An 18,861-nucleotide genomic window follows, 5' to 3' on the forward strand; every position below is an offset into this window, starting at 1 on the left:
TCGAAAACTACGTAGTAGAAGAAAAACTTTTAATGTTTTGTCACTTATATGATATGCATTATCAAAGCAATGGAACGGCAATGGGTTGATGGTTGGAAGCGGAAAAGAGTCAGAAAAATAACAGCAAGATGGCCAAACTGAGTAGCTGTTGTGTGGTTGTTATTGTTTATGTTTGTCACTTCAATAAGCTTTGAATCAGTTAAAAAAAACATGTTTCATGACAAAGTACTAAACGTTTGGGCTGTTAATGGTTGTAGTAAATGGAAAAGTGCCTGTAGTAAATCTTTCCAATATTTAGAGCTTTACAAAGTAGTTTTTCCTACTTGCTATGAAGCATTTTTTACTCTTATACAAACATATATATTGCCCGTTGCTTTGGTTGTCACAAGTCTTATTTCCTTATCTTTGCAAATGGCACTTTGGTTCAGGAGAAATGCGTTATGAGGGAATTCCCCATTTCAGTAAATATAATGTGGCAAGTGACTTTTTTCCAGTCTCAGTGACCAGAGTGATGATTGAATCTGACAAAGCATTGCAAACAGCCCTTATAGTCCACTGAAGTGTTTATTATTTATTACAGAACATTGCACACTGTAGCTGCTTTATATAATAGTTGTGTGCAATGTAAGATGTGATTTATTGTGTGAGAAAAAACACAGGATTGGGCAAATGGCTCAAAGGCCGCCTCACGGAGTACAGGGCCCTCCAATACCTCGTGGCAACTTTAAATTAATTGTTGACCCACAGTTAAAGAAAGGACAACAGAAGTTGGTCAGGTTTAATGGTGACTCTTACAGCACAGAGGTAAACATATATATATATATATATATATATATATATATACACTCCCACAGTTGTCATCAGAAATAATGTTACGATTTGGATTTTAGAACCATGGCCAAGGTCCAGTGGTTGTACGAGACCCGAGGCCAAGAAGTTCTCGTTTGTGGGCTAAAAGGGAAAGAGTTGATCTTCCAGTCCCAAGATATAAGGTACTGTTTGAAAAATGAAAATTTTGTTTACCTTATAAGTGTTACTCATTTTTTGTTATGTATAGATTGATGATAACTACATTGGTGCTATACCACCTCGCGAAATTACATTTTCAAAGCTCAATGATAATGTTACAAAGCAATTTATTGAACAACTTTGTGGCAAATTTGGAAAACTGGAGAGAGTGAGAGTTTATTACCATCCAAAAACCAACAAACACATGGGTCTGGCGAAGGTAAAGCAATGGTATATTTTATGAGCCACTATGTTTACTTGGCATTTGCCAAAAAGTTTTTTGGTTTAAGATGTAGCACATGCCAATTGATAGTAAAGTGCAACTGGTCTAGCATTCAGCGATTTGAATTTCAGGTTGTTTTTGCTTCGATAAAATCTGCCTCACAATGTATTGAGAATCTGCACCAAACATCAATAATGGGAAATGTGATCAGTGCAGTCATTGATTCGAAAGGTAAATTCGAAAATGTGCATTTTTAATATTTAGGTTGTGCAAAATAGCTTGTGCTTTATAATGTTGTGAAAAGAAAGTATAGGTGTAAAATTTTAGGTCATATGTATCAGTGCCCTTTAAAAGTTTTGTTTTTTCGTGCTTCTTTTACAACTGCAGCTAAAATCCCATTCAATATTATATTGTAGAGTCTTTTAATTCTTAGTATCATTAACAATTTGTGAATCTATTGTTTTGTTTTAAAGGTGATGTACTGAAGCGTTTGCATCATAAAATTTTGAAAGGTGAGCTGATTGCTGAAACTATGCCTGATGTGATCAGACATACCCAGGAAAAACCAATTCCTCGTCCTGAAAGCAGAACGGTTCGACGAAAATCATCTCATGATGACCCAAGGTATGTTTTGTAATGCTGTTGTTAAAAAAGTTCACCTTTAAAAATCTATATATAGTATCTAAGTCAAAAGTCATATAATATCTAAAATCTAGATTGCATTATGACTTATTTTCCTCTTGCCCAAACTTCATGCTTGAAAACAAGTTGCTTCTTTTTGTGTGGGACCATACCAAAAAAGGTAAAAAATTACAATATATAAAACCTTCTCTTTGTTAAGAAGACGTCAATCAACTGATAGTTTGCCCGATCACCCATCTTCGTCTCTCAGTCACTCTTTATCAACATCTTCTGGCCCCAAAACTCCACCAATGATGATGCATAACGACGGTCCGCAAACTCCTCCAGCAGATATTCCACATCCAAGAGAACAACCAGCACATCTTCAAGACCCGGTAAATAGTAACTGCAGACAACTAGTCAATTCAGTGGCTCTTAACCTTTTTCTGTCTGCAACAAGTATTCCAGTTGCTCATATAATATGATAAATCTTGGTCAATTTTGGATGTGACTCCCATGTGTTGTCTTTGTTTAGAATGACTTCAGGTAATCTGGATCAAATCTTTTTGTAGGGTTTGGTTGAGGAGCAGAAATTTCACCCGTACAACCACCAACCCCCAAGAAAAGTTGCACAACCCCCTCAGAAACACCCCCATCACCCAACACCAGCACTGAGGATTCCTCCGCAGCATTTTCCACCTCGCGATCAGAAAAATGCACAATCGCTTGAGTCAGGCTATGGAAGTCATCCGAACAGTGCTACTTTGCCCACTGAGCAAGCTTCACCAGGTCTTGGTGGCGACTCAGGCAGTGATTTTCCTGGTTCTTCACTTTTTGAGTCATCTCGGAAGAGTTTTGGATCATCCGAACATCTACAAAGGGAAATAAGTGTTGAGGAACCTCGCAAAAAGCATAAGAAGAAACACAAGAAGAAGAAAAAGAGGGAAGAATCACACCATAGAAGTTCAGACCAAGATTCGGATGCTGATGTATCTCAAAAACCGAGTTGGGCGAATGATTTGGAGAATCGTATTGACTTGTTGCTATCAGAACAAAACGAAAAGTTTAATCTTAAAGAAACTCGACACAGGGACAGATCAAAACCTGAAAGAAGAGGCAGTGAAACATCTCAAAAATCTTCTTCTAATGAACATTATCCAAGTAATGATAGACATCGCAAGCATGGAAGGCTCAAGAAGTCCTCATCAGATGACAGAGAGGATGGTGAATGCTCGGGTGAAGAGCAAGGTAGTGCAGCATCTGTGGATGAAACGATTGTCAATGAAGTTCCATCGAAAAGAGTAAGCCAGGTTGACTCAGACTCTGACCATGGTCGTGTGTCACCTCGCTTGCGATCTGACGTCAGAGAGGAATTAAATCGAGCAAGAAGTCCTTCTCCACGTCCCCATTTTCCTCCAAGTCCTCCACCTATGATGGAACCTCACCGTCACACCATAGAACCCCCAGGAGGAATACACGGTGGCAGACGAAGCCCTGAATTTCACCGCCCTCCGCACGATGCATATCGCTTCCCAAACTATCACCGCCCCGGCAGCCCTGGCCGCCGAAGTCCTGGTTTTATTGAACATCATCGTGGATTTCACCCACCAGGTTTTGAGCCAAGATTTGATCATCGACGCCGAAGTCCATCATTTGATCATCGTCCCAGAGGTCGCAGTCCTGGTTTCGATCATAGACCCCATCGACATCACAGTCCACCTTTCAGAGGAAGACCACCAAGCCCAGGGTTCAGTAGAAGGCATCCAATGCCTCCTGACCATCCAGACTTTCATCGCCATGGATACAATCATCCTCGCAGGAGTATATCCCCGCCTCAGCGACGATTTGGCAGCCCTGGAATACATCGCTCATTTGATGATAATCCCCACAGGGATCGATTTATGCCTCATCATTCACCTCCTGGGGTTCATAGAAGAGGGCCCAGCCCCCCACACATGGACCCACTGCGTCGGGATCGTAGGAGCCCATCGTTTCATCGCGGTGGCTTCCGACATCCCAGTCCTGAACAAAGAAGGTTAAGGGAGCATAGGGAATTACCTCCCGAGTTTTTAGAGAGACAAAAACTTCGCCGTTCCATCAGTCCAGATTCATCTAGAGGTGCTCCTGGTCATTCAAGGTATGTCATCCCTAATTTATCATTGTTTCCCTGGTAAAGATTTTTAAAATGTACCATGTGCACTTTTGGTTAAGTAGAGCTTTATATTGCCAATCTTTCACTTATTATTAACCTAAATATATTTAACGTTTGCATGTAGTTACAAAACTTATCCTGCTACGCATTTATTTTTAATCATCAGTTTGAAGCCATTGTCAAAACTTGGTACTTTGTATTTTATCTGAACATACAAATATTAACTCAAGAATTGATGTTGACTCTCCACATCACCATCATCACTACCTTGATGCAAACGGTCGCATCCGGCAGCGATCTCGTTCCTCCTCACCAAGCATTCTTCAACGTACTCCTCCCCGCATCCGATCTCCCGTTCCTGTTCGTCAGGATCAGCGTCCCTACTCTCCTGGTGATCTGAGAATTGGAGATTCTCTTCCTGGTGGTCCAGACTTAATTCCGAGTTCAGCTGTTGAGTCAGGTGGGGACGCACACTTAAGTTTCCTGAAAGATATTATAACTTGGAAATTTCGATATAAGCCAAAACGCTTAGCACTCATATATAAACATTCCCTTTTCACTGAATTTTTTGTGGCAGTAATACTTAGTAATAGTAATACCTTCTGTCATTTTTAGCCCAGTCCTAAAAAACTCTATTGGATTAAAGTCCTCTCCGCACTACATATATATATATATATATATATGTTTTCTAAGAGTCCATAGAAACATTTTGTTTTTAGTTTTGGCACACTGTTATCAGTCTTTAAAAAAAGTTAATTTTGCTTCATATACTTTCAATTTGTTACCAAGTTTATTTACTAGTATACAAGTATTTGCTCTCTCACTGAAGATTTGTAAATTTCTATATCTGTGAAGATTGTAACTGCTAAGGCTAATTTATTTGAACTGATGAATATATACAATCTCACTGTAGATGTTGCATGTGAAGTGATCAAACCTGGTAAAAGAGGACAACGCGAGTCGTCAGATCAAGATGCTCCTCAAATTTCACTCGATGAAAGGCTGAGGGAAATAACGGGGGAACCCCCACCTGAACCTGAACCCCCATCACCATCTAATGACGACTCGGAGGTGGGTATTTATTATGTTTATATATACCTGCTGTGTTAAATTTGTACATTTATGGCTAGCAAGTGGTGCATTGGTTTATGTAACTTTTTGTGTTAACACTCTTAGTGCAGCCAGCAATCACCCAAACATGCATTCAGTGCGGGCTTTTGGTAATAGTTTCAAATATTGCGCACAATTGTCTTGTCTGTTACCAGGCCTTAACAGTAACAACATCAAATTATATTGAAAGTAACGCCTTTACTATGTGCGCCATGTCCAGGGTTTTATTAAAGTTTGGTTTGGGTGACCGCTAAGTAGTTTTAAGAGACCGCAAGTGTTTCATTTAAATACCAAAAAATAGCCATATTTGCTTAAACGAATTATTTATTAGGCTACTGGCAAATTTTGGGAAACCGCTGGAGAAATTTGCCAAAACACCCAAAAAAATAACTGGCCATGTCCATCGCAAACAACATCTCAAGGTTTTTTTGGGGGTAATAGAGCACACAGCAATTCATACATGATAACTACCTCAAACCTTCACAACAACAGGTTTTGTTACATTGTTATGAAACAAGACTCCATTCACACATTCATTTGTAATATCTGCCAAGCGTCGCCCCAGACACACACCGATCAGGCATTAATGGTGTTGGTTTTTTAGTCTTGGCGTACATTAACGAACAGTCACATTTTTGATCAAAACTTTTGACGTAAATTACCGTCAATCCACACTCTACACAAAACGTCTTTTGACGTAGATAAATGTCAATCAACCGCCCTGAAAGTGTTAATCAGGGAAAGTGCTAGTTTAACTGCATTAACAGTTAATAACTTTACATATATATATTTCAGAAGTCACCCAGTGGGTCGCTTGATATGGAGATATCTTCTGGATCAGGGGGACCCCCTTCACCCTCTCAAGCCCCATCAATGAATCATCCTTACAGTGGTGCTGGGTTCAGACCCCCTTTTCAGGGAGTATCCCATCCTCAGCATCAAAGTCAGTGGGGTTTCGGGAGAGAAATGTGGAACGGATACGACCCAAGGTAGATCAGTCATAAATATCAAGTTTATAGAGCTCTTCTGGCAAATGTATTTTTATCCCGACGTTTCGACGTCCTACACAGGTCGCCTTTATCAGGGTAAATAACACTGAATGCACGTACCTGTATAGGACGTCAAAATGTTGGAACAAAAATACATTTGCCAGAAGAGCTGTATAATCTTAATATTATGCCTGGCAGCAATAGCTTATATATAATAGTCATAAATATTATTTTCAATATTCATGTTTATGTGTTTTTATTTATGTTGCGTCATGATTTAATGCAGATTTTTATGATGCACAGAAAAGTATGTTGCTTGAAAGTCGATGTGTTGTTTTTGTTTTGTAGAATGCCAGTCCCAGGACAGCCCCAAATGTGGGGTGGGGTTCGACCTGATCACCCACAGTTCCACCCAAGACCGGGTATGTCAAATGGTTTTCCTCCTCATGTTGGGTTTCCACACACAGGTAAAATGCTTTCAAGGCAATTGTTGTCACTAGGATTTGAGCTTGTGTCAAAAAGTAAATTGCAACACACTTTGCAAGTTAAATATGCCATTAACAGAAAGAAATACATTTGCAAATATAATGTGATGGGTAATGGTGCTTTTGAAAAAAAATGAGATCAAAGTAAGGTTCTAGCATTGTAATGTACACCTACACTTTGCCACAAAGCTTTTAAAGCAAAGATGAAACACATAATTTTACACTTAAAAAACAAAAATGTTGTCGATCCAATTAATCATCGTCATTTAACAAGTAGCTTGGTATTGAAATGTCAGCTATGATGTAGTAACAGACGATTTAGCAAACACTAAATATGTTTAGATGCCCATCGAGGGGAACACCCTTTTGACCCCAACATGCTTCCACCTCCTCCCCCAGGCTGGAATCGACCCTGGGTACAAATTGGTCAACCCCAACACCCAGCACAGATGGGGTCAATGCCACCACAAAACTTTTCTTTGAATGACGGGACTGACGGCAACAAGTTTATCGACAACTGTGTCCTAAATCGAATCTCGGGGGAACTAAAGGAAATTATCAAAAAGGATTTAAATCGAAAAATGATTGAAACAATAGCTTTCCGGGTCTACGAGTCTTGGTGGGATTCTCAAAATGCTCCTAAAAACCCAAAACCAGTTGTAACTTCCAAACCTACTGCTGCTGCTACAACAACTGAGGTCACTAAAACAGAAGCAGATAAGGAAAATATTGACAAAACTAACACCACAAAACCGGCTGGTAAACCTCCAACATTGCTGAACACGTTTGATCCTCTGAATTGGGCCAAAGGTTCACTGGAAATGGATGGTTTTCGAATTGGTCTGGGCCTTCGTTCGGCGATTTCTAAAATGCCGTCATTCCGAGTTAAAAAGCGAACTCCTTCTCCACAACCTGTGCCAAGTAAAAAGATGAAAATGGCTGAAATTAATCGCAACAAGATGGCAGGTATGCAGACCAGTAGAATGATGTATAAATTAGGGATGGGCCAAAACTGCAAATGTTCTGTTTGGTCGGGCACCGAGCATCTCACTTTAATGCTCGGTGCTCGGCCGAGCACGCTCGGTGCATTATGACGTCACGAAAAATCCCCTTTCTACGTTTTAGCTCTACAAGGTCTCTTACGTCACCGGTGGTGTTTTATTAAGCTGTACATGCCCATAAAGTGCGCGTTTTAAAGTTTTAAAAAAGTTTACCTTGGCTCACATCATTTGAAACCTACATCTTTTTTCTAATATCCTAACAGTCAAATATTAATGGCTCATTAAAAGTTTGTGATGCACCCTTGTATACCCCTTCGTACTAGTGCACCCCGTGCATATTTTGGTGCACCCTAGGGTGCACCGTGCACACCGATTGAAGAGCACTGCTTTAGAACACTAGTTACGTATGTTAGCAGGGCATGAATATGCAAATTTAACGCTCGGGTCAGTTTGTGCAACTGCTCGGCCGAGCACCGAGCATTAAAAACAGCGATGCTCGGTACCGAGTACTCGGGTTCTGGCTCGGCTCGGTTCATCCCTAGTATAAATTGTACACACTATAATAGTGGTTCCCAAACTTTTTTCTTTTAAGGCGCATTTTAGAAAAAACAAAAATTATTAGGCGCACTTCGAACATTTGAATAAAAAATATATTTGAATTTTTTATTTCAGTTTAAAATGGCACAGCAAATTAGCTGACAAAGGCACTAACTATGAGGTCATAAAGCCGCTATACAGGTCACTCTCATAGTTAAATAGTTGAACATCTCAGAGACGTGGAGCATGTTGGCCTAGTGGTCTAAGCACCTGGTACTACTACTCTACTTGATTGATTTTAATTTCAATATTTTTTGTGGCACACCTAATGACATCTCACTGGTGTGCTGCGGCGCATAGTTTGGGAACCACTGCACTATAAAAAGGGGATTTTTGTGCAGAACATATATAAAACCTTAATTAACTTGTTGCTAAATACAAAAGCTTCTTTTTAAACTAGAGCTTCTCAATTTCTTTGCTACACCACTTCATTTTACTTTGTTGTTTTCTAAACTGCTGACGTTTTCAAACATATTGAATTGTAAAGCTGCAGACAATGCACACTGTTTCGACCTATAAGGTCTCATCAGTGCAGCTGGTGACAAGAGATCGGCTTATATATTGGCTAATGTGGCCATCCAACAGCACTCCAGTTTATTGCGAGTAACAGACTTAAAAGCCATACCTCACATATACTCTGCGATGCCACAACTGGGCATAAGATATTTTTATTATTTATAAACATTGACTTAATTTTCTTCTAAGAAGTTTGGAAACTCAACTATGTGAGCCTACATGTGTGTTGATCCATAACACTTGTATTTGTTATGTCACAGAAAATAAACGTCACAGCAGGAAGGGTTCTCAGGTTGGCAAGAAAAGAAGAGTTTACTTGGACTCTGGTGGAGAAGATGAAGATGCGAGTGATGTGGATTCGTCAGATGAGGAAGACAGAAATAAGATGGGAAGAGGTGAGACGGTCTTCAGTTCTATATGGGATTGTATCCTGTACAATTTGAATAGATGTTTGTCTCACACCATTACAGGATGTTCCCTCTGTCTGCTACATTTTATTACCAATTGATTTTCTCCATGACTAATTTGAATCGGACATATATTCCTTTTATGCATTGTTATGTTGATTGTTTTTTCTTTTTATGTAAAGTATATAGATTTTTTTGTGTGTCTTTTTAAATTTAAATCTACAATTGAACGGATGCTTGAATTTGTGCATTGTATCTTTTTACCCAATTTACCAATCAGTTAGACCAGGAGTGTCAAACGCCCGTGACTTCCTTAACAGTTTGTTTTTGGGCTCCCAAAGTTGTTTGAGTTTGTTAGCCCTGAGTTAGACCACAAAATGTAATAGTTGTGTTTGTAATTCACTTCTGTATGTAAACTTGCAAATGGTCAATAAATAGGAAAAATGTAATGATCACTACAACACTATTATCACCACACCATTATGCTAAACCAGCACTCTGGTTTGTTTAAACATTGTACTTGAGTGTTGCCTTATTTAACCTTGAAAATATCACACAATTATTTTCAGTTCGTCTCGATGTTGATGACGTTTTCAGTTCGTCTGAATCTTCGAGTTCAGAAGAAGATGAATCTGATGAAGATGACGATGATGATGTGGAGGATAGCGAGGATGATAAGGAGACAGAAAAAGAAGAAGATTCTGATAAGGTTGGTTTGTGGTAAAATGTCGACAAGTTTTTCTAGCCATTCCTTTTTTAACCCCTGGGCCTTTCTGTGACATAACAACGGTTCAGGTTTTGCAAATATATTTTTGTTAGATAAAATTGAGTTGCCACACATTTACTATTGATTTGTGCTCATTATTGATACTTAACAAAAAATATAGAAAAGTGCTCTTAATTGCAAATATCTTATTGTGTTTTTACCTTAGTCAAATATATTTTCATGGTTTTGTAAATCAATTTTGATATATATATTGCAGGAAGAGTTTATTACACCAAAGAAACTGATGAAACAGGAACGAATTGATGAAGATGAGGAATTATCGCGTACATCCAAGCGTTCTTCCACTAAAGAAGAGGATATCATTGGACCTCCGAAGAAACGACCAAGAGCCGATTTAGAGATCAAATTGGAGAGGTAGGAAAATATCATAAGTGCAGTAGTTTGATATTTCCAATTTAGAGTCATAAACAAATTGCCAAAATACCACTATGTAACTATGTAACTATTTTCTTCAAGACTGTGAGTTTAAGAAAATGATTTTGTATCATATGTATCATATTTGTTACTTCGATTCCTGTCTCAAAACTTTCTAAAAAATCTAGTTAAAGAAACAATTGAAACTTTTCTCATTTGACAGGATTTTTAAGGGTTAGTACACCTCAGTTAATCCACATCTTTGTATTATTTGGGTAAAACCTGAGATGCAAATGATTTGAAATATCTTTTTTGGCATATGGAGCCTATTTAGTACAAACTTTATTGGTCAATCGGTAATATCTGGTAAAAGAAACAATTAAAACTTTTTTCGTTTGACAAGATGTTTAAGGGTTTGATTGTTGCAATCATGTACTTACGTCTTTATTCGTTTTTTATCTTTAGCTCGGACACTGAATCAGTCGCTAAAGCTGCTTCCTCGTTGTCCGAGATGAAATCTGCATCACCCCTTATTTCACCCACAACCCCAGCTGGGGCCAGTTTAACTCCACAAGATCTTAAACACGTCCATCCCAAGAAACGCTACAGACTTCTATCCAAGGAAGAAACCAGTAATCTGGATTTAATTGCAGAGGTACAAAAATAGATGGTTGTGTATCACAGAAAAGCTCAATTTCAAAAGTCAACTAATAGTATGTTCATTTATAAGAACTGAGCTATTATGAGTGACAAATTTTAAATACTTCCTTATTCGCAACAGCAATTTTTTTGGGAAAAATGTACTCTATTCATACAGCGTTGTTTTACATTTTGTCCAATTGTAAAGAATTGTTTTATTTGTGTAATGTAGATACACTAAGTACTTGTATTAAAAGGTGTTTATCAGAATAAATTTCATCTACAATAAGTCATCTTATAACTTAAACATTTCATCAAATGTTTTTTGATCATCAGTAAAATAATGCACAAAACCTACACAGCATTGTCACTTAAATTTCCTGACCTTATGTGGTTGCTGGAAATGTTGGATCAGCGTTGTTAATCCCTAAAATCATGATTTCAGGTTTCTGGCCTCCATCAATCTAGTGACGAAATCTCAACAATGAATGATAAAGAAAAGGCAGCTTTGGAAATTCTGACAGACATGAAAACTACACCAGAAAGATTTAGATCTTCAACTACAAGGTAACTTCAATCATATATTGATCAATATATGCCCTGATATGAAAAAGAATGAAAAATAAACTTACTTGCCAGGTCTGTGTTTCAGGCAACTGACAGATCGTCAAAAATGTTTTTACATTGAAATAGTTAGTAAATATGTCTGTTGTACCAAGATCAGGATTTATGAAGCCATAGTTTTTTTTGCCTTCCTTTTCCAAAATTGAAAATCTAGAAATGTAAAAGAACGAAAAACAGGTTTTGCCCACATACCTAATTTCAACCAGGGAGAAATATGTTTGTTGGTATGATATATTGATGCAGGTAACAACATACAAGCTTTGATTTAACTTATATTGGGCATGTTTGATAAAAAAAAACAGGCGCTAATGTGTTTTAATGAAAAAAAAACAATGAATAAAAGAAGAAAAACAAATGTTTCCTTCTCTGCCATCAACACCCACCAACACACATTAATTCATATTCATCAACTTTTAGCTCTGACTCGAGTGAACAACCTCTGCATCCAGCAACTCCTGGTCGTCAGCTCAGCGGATCAGTCTTCTCTCCTCCGCAGACTCCTAATGTTCCTCGTCGGACCAGCGTCACCACTGATAATCTTCATCCCCTCGACTCCCATCCTCCTGTGACTCCTGGAAGCAGAAAAACCGCTCTTCCATCAGTTGAAGATGCAAGGAAGTCCGGAAGCGAGGAGTTGGAGGCTGTGGAGGCTCTTCTATCCATCAAACAATCCCAACCTCCTCTTCCACCTTTGTCACCATCTCCTGTGAAGTCAAAATCGAAAGAAGAGCGGAAAGTCCAAAAACCACAGGTAAGTCGTTGAGCAGGATTTTGTTTAAATGCAATAAGTATTTTTTGTGTGTTCAGCCGTTTAGCAAAACATTGTTGCAATCTTCAGTGATGTTAATGATATTTTGCAAAAATACTTCACATATCAAAACACATTATTGACTTGTATTCTCTAAATATTAGCCAGAGCTTTCAAACGTATATTTTTTACGTTGTGTAAGAAGCTTTTTTCATCACAAAATTATTTCTTGAGTTCAAAATCATCCAATACTAATTTTGTGGTCAGAATTATTTTTAATTCTAAAAAATTATGACGTCATCAATGTTTTCAGCCCTTCGTTCCGCCGAAACGGGTTGTTTCCATGGAAACGTGCGCCCGCGTTCTTGAAATCGCCGAAGAACACAGCTACTTCAACACGTTGCCTGGCAACAACAGAGAGCATTATGACGCAACACTGGACCGTATGACGCAGCAAGTTTATAACGAGCATTCGTACAGGTAGAGATTTTTATAACAAATACTAAAATGAGACATTTAAAATAGTACAGTAGTATTGGTATGAGGTAGGGATGTGCCAAAACTGCAAATGTTCTGTTTGGTCGAGCACCGAGCATCTCACTTTAATGCTCGGTGCTCGGCCGAGCACGCTCGGTGCATTATGACGTCACAAAAAATCCCCTTTCTACGTTTTAGCTGTACAAGGTCTCTTACGTCACCGGCGGTGTTTTATTGAGCTGAACATGCCCGCAAGGACGCGTTTTTCCACCATCCAATACATTTGAAAAATCATTATTTTTTTTTCTTGGATACCCTTTAGAACACTAGTTACGTGTGTTAGCAGGTCATGAATATGCAAATTTAACGCTCGGGTCAGTTTGTGCAACTGCTCGAGCACCGAGCGTCAAAAACAGCGATGCTCGGTACCGAGTACTCGGGTTCTGGCTCGGCTCGGTCCATCCCTAGTATGAGGCATAGTACAATTCCATACGCTAAATGCCGTCTCAGAGCAGAACTATGACGTGAAAAAATTTTTGTCCACGTCTCACTTAACCGTTTTTGTTGAGATTATTCATGAAACGTTGCTCTTGACTTGATATACTTCGGTTGGAATTCGGATAAAGTCTATTTTTTTTTCTTTTACAGTTATTCTCCGTTACGATATGCATCATACTTCGAACAAGGTATTTGAATTGTTGATATTTTAACTTTTTTGCTCTATATCTTTTTATCAACATAACAGATAAACTTTTCTGTAACGATCGTACGTTTTGCATTTAACCATTTTTCAAGATAACGTTTTTTTTATTTTATAACATTATTTTCTTGATGATTTTTGTGCTTCACTTCAGATTTCGAAACTGAAACTGCGACTTTCTCTGAAATGTCAGCAGCAGAAATATCAGCTGTAAGTATTTGATTACAGTTTTATTAAAAACAAATTATTCTTTCCTAAATGGACCTCCCACAGAATTTACCGTTTTTTTCATAAGTTTTCGACAAACTTTTAAATTTTCTCGCAGGCTTCGGCCGCTGAGAGGGTGAAGTTACGACGCGAATCGAAAGACACAAAAAAATCCCGCGTAAAATCGCGAATACCGGCTGCTTTACTGGATGAGCGGAAGGTTAGGCCTACGGTGAAGTTTAAACGTCGCAGTGAACTGGAGGAGATGTCGATACTTTACCTGATGTGGGGATTGGGTCTGGACCTCGAAGATATGAAGGTTCGTTTACAATATATTGAATTAAACTACAAGATGTTCCATTAGCCAAACGCATTGCTCCAAATTGTTATCTCTTACAATAGGAACACAAATTGAGTTTCAAACTTTTTGACAGTTTTACCGCATTTAATGAACTTTTCTTCTGTCTTTTACGTTGTTACGTCACAGCCTGCCTATTTATGACGTCATACTCTATATTTCACGTAACAACACGCCTATTTATGACGCCATATCGTATTATTACATCACGACTTGCCTATTTATGACGTCATAGTCTGTATTGTTACGTCACAGGCTGCCTGTTTATGACGTCATACTCTATATTTTACGTAACAACACGCCTGTTTATGACGTCATACTCTTTATTGATACGTCACAGTTGTTACGCGCGGAGTACGAGGAAATGTTGAAGTTGGGTACGATTCCTTGGGTAAACGAAACCCACTGGGTGGCGCACCCGATCACCGGCATCCCGGATGCGGACGGTGACGCGAGATCCCAGGAGCGGAGGAGTAGGGGCAGAAGAGCGAAGAAGCAGGAAAATGTGACGACGAAGAACCACAAGACTGGATGTGCAAGATCGGAAGGTAACAACAACGAATAGATTTGGTGCAACTGTTCGTATTATTGCACATATACTAGTTGCACTTAATTTATCATGGGCAATACTTCAAAACAAATAAATTTTGCCAAAATTAGGTGATTGCTTGTCATTTTTAAACTGTGTCTTGCTGTAAACTTAAACTGTTTACTAGGGGTGAATATGGTTTATCTCTTCGTTGTATTAAACGTTTATGATCAGTTAATGATAAGTTTCAAATCCTTCGTCTTAAAGTTTTAAATTTATCATGAATAATACGCCAGATTTTTCCCCTGTTATCCTGTTTACAAGGTCATGCTTAGATAATACCAGTTTAAAGTTTATCTCATTGCAAACTGTAACATTATTCCTATATAAAGGTTACTACAAACTGACGGACAAGTCCAAGTTGATTCAACGTCGGTTGATGTACAGACAAGCTGACAATGCGATCAAACCCGGCAGTCGCAAAGGACTGGAACCCCACAGCACACCAGCTACCAGTCTTGCCACCGAAAAATCACGCGAAGCTCGGCACATGATGAGACGGATTGCGTCGGAGTTCGGTTCTGACGTCAGTGATTTGTTGAAGTACAATCAGCTTATGGTAAGTGACGTCATCGCGTTGTGTGACGTATGTTTTCGACTAACAACGAGAACCAGAATTGTGTATGGATTTTTAGACACCTATTTGTGAGAAATCTTGAAACAGAAAAAAATCTAGGCTGGTTATAATTTCTGGTGTAACTTTTTAATTAGAGCTATTTTGTTCATTTTTTATGTGTCAGAAATCAACATTAGGCTGTATGGTGAGTTTTAGTAGATCTGCACTAACTGTGCTTCTCAGTATATGCAAGCTCGCTAAAAAATACTAGGTAAAAACTGTTTCGTAGCGCGAAAAAAATACTCATAGCCCCTGCTCCAAGCTGCTTTACCCATTGACTGCCATAAAAAATTGCAAAATGCCGCAAAACCATATCTAAACAATAGAACTTTTAACATTTGACATTTTTCCACAGTTCCGCAAGAAGAGCGTGAAATTTGCTCGCAGTAGCATCCACGGTTGGGGACTATTTGCACAGGAGACGATAGGAGCAGATGAGATGGTGATAGAATATGTAGGAGAACTTGTCAGGTCCAGTGTAGCCGACCGTAGGGAAGTCGTATACACAAAACGTGGTATCGGAAGTTCATATCTTTTCCGGATCGATTCTGATCACATTATTGACGCAACGAAATGTGGGAACTACGCAAGGTTCATGAACCACTCATGCAATGTAAGTCGTCTTTATGCTTTTGTGAAGTTGTTTGGTTGTTAGAGCATTATGCTTATATTTGAATAAACAGGCTTGATTTTGGGCTGACCTTGCACTCAGACACACTTGTGTGGTAATTTTAATGTCGTAAATGAAATTTTCCCGACTCGAATTTGAAAACAATAATTGGTACGAACCCGTTTAAAATTTTGGCAATTTAAACGACAATAAAGACAATAAAAATTTAAACAGTAAACATTATCTTAAATCTGTTCAGAATTTTTTCCCCTTAATAAACCGAAAAATGTATTTTTTCACACCAATCCCGTATTCCGAAATTCTTACGTAGGATTGTCAAACTTATCTTTTTGGAGTAAAATGTTACAGATCCTCTTCTTACAATCAACCACTGATGCTTAACTTTGCTTTGTCAAATGCCAAAAAGTTACAATAGTTTTTATTTTTTATTGCGTTTTTGTTAACATTTGCGTTTAAGGTATGCTTCGGTCGCTCATGTATACTAACCAATAGGGATCGGCCGAGCCGAGCCAGAACCCGAGTACTCGGTATTTTTTTGTTTTTTTTTTAATGCTCGGTCCTCGGCCGAGCAGCTGCAGAAACTGACCCGAGCGTTAAATTTGCATATTCATGCCCTGCTAACATATGTGACTAGTGTTCTAAAATCTAAAGGGTGTCTATGATTAAAAACGAATGATTTTTAAATGCATTAGATGGTGGAAAAAACGCGTACTTAAAGGGCATGTACAGCTTAATAAAACACCACCGGTGACGTAAGAGACCTTGTAGAGTTAAAACGTAGAAAGGGGATTTTTGTGACGTCATAATGCAAAGAGCGTGCTCGGCCGAGCACCGAGCATTAACGTGGGATGCTCGGTGCTCGACCAAACAGAACATTTGCAGTTTTGGCAAATCCCTACTAACCAATCAAACTCATTCAAATCCCTATAAAACATATTCCTATGAACTGATTTCTTGTATTTCACCCACAGCCAAGCTGCTACGCTAAAGTGATTACGGTGGACGGGGCGAAAAAAATCGTCATCTACTCGAAAGACGTCATCAAGCCACAAGACGAAATCACATACGATTATAAGTTTCCACTGGAAGACATCAAAATCCCGTGCTTCTGTGGCGCCCCCACGTGTCGGGGAACACTCAACTGATGACGTCATCGCGCTGTTGATTTGCGTAGCTAGTAGTGACGTAGCGCTCGCGTGCATGACGTCGTCCGTGTAATGTACCGCATGGTGATTCCAATTACTTTCGGGCGTTTGATGCCACTACCTCTGAGGATTTAAAAGTTGGGGCCATGGCGGGTGTCGATTAAGGGAAATTTTCTATTTAATGATCAAAGCTTTTTTTTCTCACAGTAAAAATGTTTTTCAATTATCATCTCGAAGTTTTGATTGCAGACGTTTAACGATTGTTAGAAGGGTTAGTTCAATTCTATTTAATCTGCGCTTTTGACTTCGTTCTATAAGTTGCGATCTGCCACAAAAACTACCATTATTTTTTATATGTACCAGTGTTTTCTACAAACAAAAGCACGGTTCAAAAGTTTTTTTTCGGTTTTCGGACCCATTTAAAAAAGCCTTCATTTTTCCTAGTCGCCGGTATTTTGCGCCCCCTGGTGGACTTGTTGTTATATTGTTTCTATGTTTTCTTTTTATAATTGTTCCGTGTGCGAAAGGGCAAACGAAGCCAGATTTTTTCGTTTCCTTTTCCTACTGTTAAATACACGTACAGTGCAGCTAGCACTGTTCCAACCAAATTCGCCAAGTTTACTTCGGTTTTTCAGACAGGAAAGGCTTTAGCTTGACTCCTGTTCTGGTTGAATCATTATTACACAAAGATATTCAAACGTTGAAGCAAATTGAAATCAGCAAACTTTCGAAATTATATGATTAAAAGGACAAGCAAGCATAGCCTGCTGCCTTACCCCAAATGTTTCAATACATTAAATAATACTTAAGCCTCTACATTATCGTTGCACAGACTGTCTTTGTGATTTAATTCAGCTCACCCATATATTCAAACAGGGTTACTGATGGTAAACGTTCAAAGCATTTTCGAACACAAAAGCAAAATTCTAGCCCTATGACAACAGTTAAACCGAGAAGCAGGGTAAAGTGTAATTAAGTATTACTGGTATTGACTTTGTGCAATAATGTAAGATGACACGGTAAAGGTAAATGATGTGATGGCTAGCTGACGGACACTGAATAAGCAAATCACTGAACTACCAGAACCAGAAGTTAAAATACATAATGTTTGGGTATAATCAGGTCTTATATTTTTTGTGCAAACACCAGCTGCAGAAAAAGTCCACAATTAGTGTCAAAAACAGAAATACTTACAACTTGTAAATGTATGCAATGTATAACTTCAAACATGTAGCTTTTCGCAAATGAACAAGCCAGCAAAAGTGGTCTATCAATAACACCAATTGGAATAAGACGTTAATTCGTGTTAAAACACTTAATAACCCGTCGTCTGCAGGCTGGCAGAGTTGCAATTTGCCACAATGGGTGTTATATTGGCCACATTATGTCGCTATCGAGCAATCAAATTAGGCGAACCAAACCATTGTCGCTAGGTGAAGCGAAGAGCAATAAATCGCACAACAATGAGCTTAACTTTTCGTCTGGCAAAGGCAAAGTTCTGCTTAACTAAGAAACGGGTTTAACTTTTGCTCAAATCAAACTATCTGATATCATATTCATCTGTATTTCCGTGCTGTAATAATTAAATTGTAGTAAATTGTAATAATAATAATAATACAATTATACATTTCGAATCAATTAAAATACTTTTACATGGACAACTAAACGCACTATTTACAAATCTGATAGTAGGTTACTTCTACACTCTTAAAAGCCAAATAGAATAAAACACGGCGCCCTGTATGTAATGTCACACGCCCTTTGCACCTTTTTATCGCCAGCCTTTACGTTTAGTAGAGATTCACGTCTACTGAGCAGCGTTTGTTTTATGTAGTTTGCGTTTATTACCGATAATGCACTGAGCAATGGCTGGAACG

General features: G+C 38.5%; 1 protein-coding gene across 2 annotated transcripts; it reads left to right on the plus strand.

Moving 5' to 3' along the window:
- The first annotated feature begins 440 nt into the window (after positions 1 to 440).
- On the plus strand, positions 441 to 17,592 carry LOC145212598 (uncharacterized). Of its 2 annotated transcripts, none has more exons than XM_080080770.1 (26): positions 441 to 804; positions 891 to 992; positions 1,058 to 1,228; positions 1,363 to 1,462; positions 1,705 to 1,855; positions 2,073 to 2,247; positions 2,425 to 3,989; positions 4,235 to 4,464; positions 4,918 to 5,075; positions 5,910 to 6,103; positions 6,452 to 6,570; positions 6,931 to 7,554; positions 8,963 to 9,097; positions 9,679 to 9,818; positions 10,093 to 10,250; positions 10,716 to 10,905; positions 11,335 to 11,456; positions 11,931 to 12,264; positions 12,575 to 12,741; positions 13,387 to 13,424; positions 13,593 to 13,648; positions 13,764 to 13,964; positions 14,344 to 14,551; positions 14,925 to 15,151; positions 15,564 to 15,821; positions 16,811 to 17,592. In XM_080080770.1, the coding sequence occupies exons 1-26, from the start codon at positions 670 to 672 to the stop codon at positions 16,982 to 16,984; spliced, it is 6,132 nt and encodes a 2,043-aa protein (XP_079936896.1). In that variant the 5' UTR covers positions 441 to 669; the 3' UTR covers positions 16,985 to 17,592. The 2 variants fall into 2 exon arrangements, with proteins under 2 accessions (XP_079936896.1, XP_079936897.1); XM_080080771.1 differs by having other exon boundaries at positions 2,076 to 2,247.
- The last annotated feature ends 1,269 nt before the right edge of the window (positions 17,593 to 18,861 follow it).

Source organism: Phallusia mammillata, chromosome 2, assembly GCF_965637545.1.
Source record: "Phallusia mammillata chromosome 2, kaPhaMamm4.hap1.1, whole genome shotgun sequence".
NCBI classification, from domain to species: Eukaryota; Metazoa; Chordata; class Ascidiacea; order Phlebobranchia; family Ascidiidae; genus Phallusia; species Phallusia mammillata.